General features: G+C 35.8%; 1 protein-coding gene across 1 annotated transcript in view; it reads left to right on the forward strand.

Moving 5' to 3' along the window:
- Positions 1 to 723: 723 nt before the first annotated feature.
- rnaseh2b (ribonuclease H2 subunit B) overlaps positions 724 to 7,738 on the forward strand; it is an 8,839-nt gene continuing 1,824 nt past the window's right edge. The window contains exons 1-7 of the mRNA XM_015383283.1: positions 724 to 834; positions 1,165 to 1,233; positions 3,390 to 3,497; positions 5,979 to 6,055; positions 6,383 to 6,497; positions 6,718 to 6,782; positions 6,865 to 6,970. Of these exons, the coding sequence (XP_015238769.1) occupies positions 771 to 834; positions 1,165 to 1,233; positions 3,390 to 3,497; positions 5,979 to 6,055; positions 6,383 to 6,497; positions 6,718 to 6,782; positions 6,865 to 6,970 (604 nt within the window). The 5' untranslated portion in view covers positions 724 to 770. The remainder of the gene's footprint in view (positions 835 to 1,164; positions 1,234 to 3,389; positions 3,498 to 5,978; positions 6,056 to 6,382; positions 6,498 to 6,717; positions 6,783 to 6,864; positions 6,971 to 7,738) is intronic.

Genomic DNA, 7,738 nt, shown 5'->3' on the forward strand with positions numbered 1-7,738 from the left:
CAGTACAAACCTAAGCTTCCAACACACCGTTTTTAGTCATGCACATAAGCAGGACAGAAGGAAGTAACAACAGAAAAAAAAAAAAAACATCAACAAAAAAACAAATGAGTCACTGAAAACCAGCTGGGATGCACAGTGTCACATCCTGAGAAAGAGAGAGAGAAAGATTCCCTCCTCTCATTAAAGCACAGATGGATGCCTCAATCTGTTATATGCCGGTGTGCCAAATAGACAAATGGCCAACAAAAATTATTGCACTTTACAAGAGGAGGGCCTTAATCTTGAATCGGTAAATACCAATTACTTTCGCGAATATCTAAAATATAATAGAGTAAAAGAAGGCTCAGAGAATTTGCCACTATTGAAATTTAATAAAAATCATTGGGCGACCTCTAGTGGCCATATAGGAAAACTTACGGTAAATTTGGGCTTATATTGGAACATACCACTGTGCAAAAACAAAGGGTAAATAGGTCAAATTATAAGTCTGAAACAGTGCGTTTTTTCCCAAACGTTTAATTAATAACAAAGGCATAAATTTGTATAAATATAATCTACTTTTGCTAATATAAAATTAGAAATGGGCTGATTTAATACAGCCGCATTTAAAAACATAGGGACTTGTGCATGACCGGTACAGGAAGTGGTCACATCGAGAGGCGCGTTTTCTAAGCTCGTGTTGTCAGGCAAAAAAAAGAAAAAAAAAAAAAAAAAAAAGAACAGAACAGGAAAAGAAAAAGGAAAAGCCACGCGACGTGTAATGAAACAACATGGCTACTAAAAAGAAGCGGACTCCAAATTCACAGAATGACAGCTGGGTTGTCATCGCCGCAGGTAGATTTAAGGCTATGGGAAATAACTAAGCTAATCATGCTAACTGGCTACAAAAAACATAGTTATTAAACCTTAATAAATACTGCGCCTGTTGCATAATTTGTTTTATCTACAGGCGCTTTTAGGCTAGTTTTAATACATGTTAGATACATGTTACGGTAGCTTAAATAAACTAGATAAATATCCGGTTACTTTTAGCTAACGGTCCATCCATCCATCCATCCATCCACCCGCCCACTTATAATATAATCCCTATTGATTATACAGGGACCTTATGCTCTTTGTTAGTTATTAATTTATTGTGATGGTGTCTTCATTTTTTATCCACAGATTCCGTAATCAACACACAGAAGCACAACAGTGATCCAGATTTTGTCAGGCTGAGGAATCCATCTACAGGTTCTAATATCTTTATTGTTATTTGTATTTGTTCCTGATTTTAATAATCTGATGATTCTGATGATCAATCATTATAGTTCTAAAGAGTGAATATAAGTATGACATCAAAAGGTCCCATTTAAGCAATATTTACTTTCTCTGTGCTTTTTAAGAATTGCATCAATCCTTGATATAAATTCATTCAATATTGTAAAAAGAATATCTCGCTCTTCTAATTTTAGAAAGCAAATCTTTCAGTATATTTATTTGTACATTTTTAATCCTGTCAGATTAAAAGCACCCCATTTATCAAACGAACTGCAGGATTGTGACACACAGATGTTAGGTTATAAATAAACTAAACCCCCAGAATTGGGTAAAAGTGGAATTTGCAGGTTGAACAAAAAAATAAATATAGTTGTAATAAAATAACCAATAAAAGCCTCATTACTTATTTTTATTATTATAATTATAATTTTTTTTTGGTCACTTAACTTGTCAATGTCAAATTTATTTATATAGAACGTTAAAAACAGGTATAAAACTGCACCAAAGTGCTTTGCAGGAAAGACAACAACACCAATTAACAAAACAGAATGTGAAACACTGCTTCAATTAAAAGCCGAAGAATAAAAATAAGTTTTAAGAAGCGATTTAAAATGATCCAGGCTGTGGGCAGATTTAATTTGAAGAGGTAAATGGTTCCACAGAATTGGACCAACAACAGAGAAAGCCCGATCTCCTTCCTCTTAAGTCGAGTTTGAGGAACTGTCAGTAACAGTTAATTATTTGAACGTAGAATTCTTGACACTGACTGTAATTTTAAAAGGTCTCTAAGATAAGGAGGAGCTAATCCATTTAAGACTTTACAAGTTAATAAAATAATCTTAAAATCTATTCGGTAAAAGACAGGCAGCCAATATAAAGAGGCCAGTATAGGCCTTATATGGTCACGCTTCCTGGTTCCAGTACGAAGCCGAGCCGCTGCGTTCTGGATCAATTGAAGTCGCTGCATCTGTGATTTATCCATGCCTCTATATAATGAATTGCAGTAATCCAACCGGGATGTAATGAAAGCATGGATAAATCATTCAAAGTCCTTAAAACAAAAATAGGATTTCATTTTTGCTCAAATCCACAGGTGATAAAAGTTTATGGAAGTTTGATTTCTGGGCATGGTGAACACTTTCTGTGGGGATCCGCATTATTACATCAGAAAGACGTAGTTGTGTCTCATTTTTAGCTTACCTTAAGAGGCCACTGGCTATTTAATTCAAAAAGTCTTGATACTTGTTATAATAAAAGTTCCAGTGGACTGATCCTTATGATTAACAGTGATCTTGAGGTGTTTTCACACATATTATGTCCAGTGTCTCGGTGAGTTAATGGTGCTGCACAGGACAGGAGGAGGACACAGGTGGTGAAGACAGCACAAAGGATTGTGGGATGCTGCCTGCAATATCTGGACACATTTTATGCTCCAAGAGTCTAGAAAATGTCCAGACTCATTGCCTGAATGAGCTTTATCTTATGCAAATACATCATGCTACATTTTTTTTCTAGCTGCTATAAGTTTATGTAGTTTACTTTCTCACATATATTATATTTTTTATGTTTTTTCTTTTAAGAATGCTTATTCCTTCTCCAAAGTGTTTTTATTTTCCCTCTTTAATATATGTGCACTCTGAGTTAAATGTCTCGACAAAAAGAATCCTTATGGATCAATAATATAGAGTTAAGATTCCGGATTCGTCCTTTTTTTTTTTATGCTGTTCATCCTGGAATGTTAAATCTGTGTGCAATCAGACCATCGCTCATGCTTCTAGTTAAAGTTCTACTAATAGTTTTTAAGCACTCAATATTGATGTTTGTGAAGGTAGAACAAAAAGCACTTTTCCAGACATTTCTTTTTATTAGTGATTAAAATTGCTGTGGCATATTCATTTGACCCGCATTACACCCTTTAAATCTCAACATTATTCGCTAATGATTCAGCCTTCCATAAAAGCAAAGGTTTAAAAAAAGGGATCAGATAAACTCTGCAAAGAAAAATAAAAACGTGTCAAGTTGCAGCCTGTTTCCCCAGAGCTTGGGTTGGACTCTTTCTAAATTTGTTTCCTGCTGTTGCAGAAGTGAAATTAACACTGTTCCTATTTTTTTTTCTGCCTCTCTTGCAGGCGAGGCTTCTCTGTATATGTTTGGTAGTGGTGATGTACAGCTGTATGAGGTCAAAGCGTTTGAGGAAGACTTCCACTCCTGGTTTGTTGGACAGACTGTGCAGCGAGGTGGGTCTCATCTTCAATCAGAAAGTTGGAGCTTCTTCATGTTGTTTGTTTCCCCATCAGCATAACTGCAAACGGCTAAACTACATAAAAGATTAACTGAAAAAATTCAAATCATCCATTTCTGAAGTGACTTGGCTCAAAAACACAGATAGAAACCTTAAAGTGTTTTTATGAATTTAGAATAATATACAAAAAAAATCTAAATATCAGATAAAGAGAACTTCACTTCAGTTTTTCATTTTATGATTTTATGCTTTTATGCTTTTGGAAGCCAAAAGATTTTTCAGCAATCCGGCACTATGAGAAAAAATGTTACCCTTGTTGTTTAAGGTATTGTGGAGGATTTTTGCAAATTATTTAAAAGATAATTAAATGCGTGGAGAGCTCTCTGCGCAAAGCATTCTGGGAAATATCTGCCTCTTCGGAGGCTTTTCTTTTCTTCTCATTCACTTCGTAGACACTTTTCAAATAACCGTGGTGAGAAAGGTGAGCTTGGTGGCTCACCACACATATACGCCTAAAAGTGCGCATGCGCACAAAAAGATAGCTAACAGGACGAGCACGTAGGACGGCCTTACATAAACATATCACCAGAATTATTGACCATTATAGAACACCTCTTATTTAGATGATCCACCTGAAAATAAATGATTGTCTTCTCTATCTTTAAGTAATTAACTGTTATTATTAATTCAATTGTTTTTGTTTAATTGTAAAAGCCGCAACTTGAGTAAGTATTACCAGACCTGTACCATCAACAAGTCACCTGAAGAGAATCTGTTTGAAAAAAGGAAGTTGGCTGAACAATAAAAACAAAAACCGTCATCATGTTCTTTCCTGATGAAATTCAAGAACCGATGACATAGTCTTCCATGCCTTTGTTTTTTTGAAAAGGGTTACGGTGCCTTTCCTGATGATTCAAACTCCAGGGATCCAGAGTGAGAGCTATTATCCAAGAATGGAGAAACAAAACCATACTTTGAGCTGTGGGACTAAAGTGGATCTTTCTGAAAGTTGTTCTTAGAGATATTATAAAAATAAAATAGATTTTTTCAAAAATTACCTTCAAGCACAGTGGTGGTGGGGTGGTGGTCTGAGGTCTTGTTTTGTTACCTGGATACCTTTCTGTAAATAATGGCCCATCCATTCATTTTTGTCCTTAGTTACCATAAAGTTTCCCTCTGAGTGGAAGCATAAATAAGTGGCCTAGCCAAAGGCTGGATTTAAAGCCAAACAAGTTGCTGCAACATGTTTGTAGGCCGGTCTTTAATGCAAAAATACTCAGACAATGTGGAGGATTTAAACATTTCTGCAAGAAAGAGTCCGGCAGAATTGCTCCCCAGCGATTAAAGAGACTGCAGTTAAAAAAGATCAGTTTTGGCTAAAGCTTGGTTTAAGTTTTTGCCACCATATTGGACACTCATCAGTTGTTAAGTTTAGGACACTTTTTTCCTTCAGAGACAAGTTGGTCATGATTGCTTTGTTTAAATAAATATAATCGTCTAAAAAAAACAAAAGAACTGCTGAAGTTAATTTAATTAAAATAGATTAATTTAGTCATGATAGAAATTCAGCAGGACAGAAAACGGGTAAAGTTTTGATCTTCATTGAGCCTTGCAAAAACGAGTAGAGACAGTGCACTTTATCAATCTCCTCGGAAAAAAAATATCTGGTCTACTAAATCTGGTTCCTCCAGAAGGAGCCAGATTTAGTAACATAGAGATCCTCTTTGAGCCCCACAAACAAAATAATGAGGGGCAGACAGAGCAGGTAAGAACAGTGAATCTCTCTCACCTCTTTATGGAAAAAAAGAAAGGAAAACTTCCCAGATCTCTCTGAGAATCACCTCTCACTGCCTCAGTCAGCATATAAACCATCCCACAGCGTTTATTGATGTGTTTTTCTTTTCATTAGACGTAGATCTCATTATATTTTTTAATATAAGCATATGAACATATTTCTATCTGTTCTAGTTTGAGATGCTGCACAGACTCATTAAGTGGGGCTTTGCTTTAAAGAATGAGCCTGTGCTTTTTTAAATTTGTATATATTTTTTTTTTTTATAACTTCATAATCTGTGTAAGTCAAAGGTGGGAAATAGTTTTAATTTTTGTAAAGCACAGAGACAGAAGTGAAAAAAATCTGCACACTCAGAGCCTCTATATGCTGTCAGTGTGACGTAGAAGAAAATCAGATCGGAGATTTAAAAGTCGTACGCAACTGGTGTGTTCAGGCCTTAATATTATTTTTGTTTGAAGATCATTTGAAGGCCAAAACAGATTAAATCTGTTTGGAGAAAAAAAAAACATGTTTTTAAGCATATTTTGTTTACTTTGTAGATTTGATTGTTTTAAAGTTCAAAGCTATTCCCTCTTTATTTTTATTAAGGTATATAGCGTGTTTTTGTTGTTTTGTCTGTCTGGTGGTTGTAAATTCTTGTGTGTAACTAATAATAGCATGCATTGTGTATTTTTCAATCAGATGGAAAACTCCTCTTTGTAACACCGATGGATCCCCTCTATCTGATTTTACCATATATGATTCATTCTAGCAGAGAGGTAAGAACTAAAACTCTGACTTTTCTCAGAGATTTTACCAGCTCCACCAAGATGATTCATTGTTTTAAATATAATTACATTATTAGATGTTATTTACATCATTTGTCCCTCTACTTTGCTTCATATTTCATGAGTTTTGAATGTGTGATAATAACTGCAAATGAAAATAACACGTACTTTCGGTGTGCTTTCTTGGTGCTGCTGCTCTTGCCTTGAATCATTGTGCGCAAACCAACCGAAATAAATTTGGTCTGTTGGAAAATCTCAACTAAAAATGGACTAAAGGATGTTTCTGTTCTTTTTTTATTTCTGTTTTCTGCCACTCAGGGGAAATTTCAGCCTGTGAATCAAGTTGTTAAGGATGAGGATTTTCCAGAGAGCTCCAGGCTGCTCCGTTGCTCATGTTCCCTGAGTGCGTTGCATAATATTGCAGATGAAAAAGGTAAAGTTCCTTTGAGTAAATCAATTTGCTCATTTGGTTCTTTTTTTTTTTATTTTCTTTTTTTTTTTTAGAACAAATTGCCCTGTAGCAAATAGCACTGCATGATTTTTCATTTTGAGATGCTTGCTTTTCATCAATATTATTGTCCTTTTAAGTAATTGCTGTTATTTTAAATATGCCTTGTTAATGCATGTTTTTTTTTTGTTTGTTTTTTTTGCAGAGGTTGGTAGCCAAAAGTTTCATCGCTACAGTCAGGAACGAACCCTGAACTGGTTAAAAAAGAAGGTAAATAAGATGCAGGATAAGTATGATGAGAGATGGACCAAAACAAGTGGAAAGGTGATAACACTTCATATTTCTGCTTTAGGTAGAGAAAACAGTTGTTGCCCTGAAGAAGAAAAATTTCTGCGTGGGAGAAGGAGTGAAATCAACGACGTATGTCCGAGTCAAGACCGAGTCAGACAACCAGGATGGTAAACCTGCATTTAAATTTTTTTTTTTTTTTACATACTATGGACCCCTTTAATTTTGGCTTATTTTGCAACATTGCACCACAATCCCAAAAGTGCATAGATGTAAAGCGGAAGTAGAAAGAAGTTGGCCATGAAATTCTAGTCTTCTAAGACAATACTGTGTGAGGCCACCTTTGACTCTTAAGTTTTATATTTTTTGGGATGTCTCTTCTGGCTTTGATTGTATAGAGACCTAAATGCCATAAATTTCCAAGTGTTTGTGTAGATCTTAAATTGGACTTATATCAGGTCTGTACTGATCCTTAATATCCCATTGCAGTATTCTGTATTACATGTTATTCTACTGCAAGGACTTAAATCCCTAGTTTAAAGTGTTTTGTAGTCTCTAACATGTTTGCTTCCAGGATTGTCCCCTTTTTAGCTCCATCCACTTTCCCATCAACTCATACCAGCTACCCTGTCCCTGCTGAAGGATAAAGGGCAGATTAGACTTCTGCAACAGCACACATCAAATGTTGCTTGGGTCTGGTCGTGAACCAGTTTTGCTGGCATGCTTCTGCACCGCCGGTCTGGAATTTATAGTGACGCACAGTTTCCTGTCAAAGCTCAAGGGGAGCCTATTCGAGAACTTGTGAGAACTTCAGCGGATGGTCACAAGAACTTCGTCAGCGCCGGCGGGGGTGTTAATATTCCAAAACAACAATGGCGCGTCTGCAAGATATCAGGGTCACGGAGATGGATCTAGAGTTGCTAGATATCGAAGAGGAA

This window comes from Cyprinodon variegatus, unplaced genomic scaffold (genome assembly GCF_000732505.1).
Source record: "Cyprinodon variegatus isolate N-32 unplaced genomic scaffold, C_variegatus-1.0 Scaffold281, whole genome shotgun sequence".
Taxonomy (NCBI): domain Eukaryota; kingdom Metazoa; phylum Chordata; class Actinopteri; order Cyprinodontiformes; family Cyprinodontidae; genus Cyprinodon; species Cyprinodon variegatus.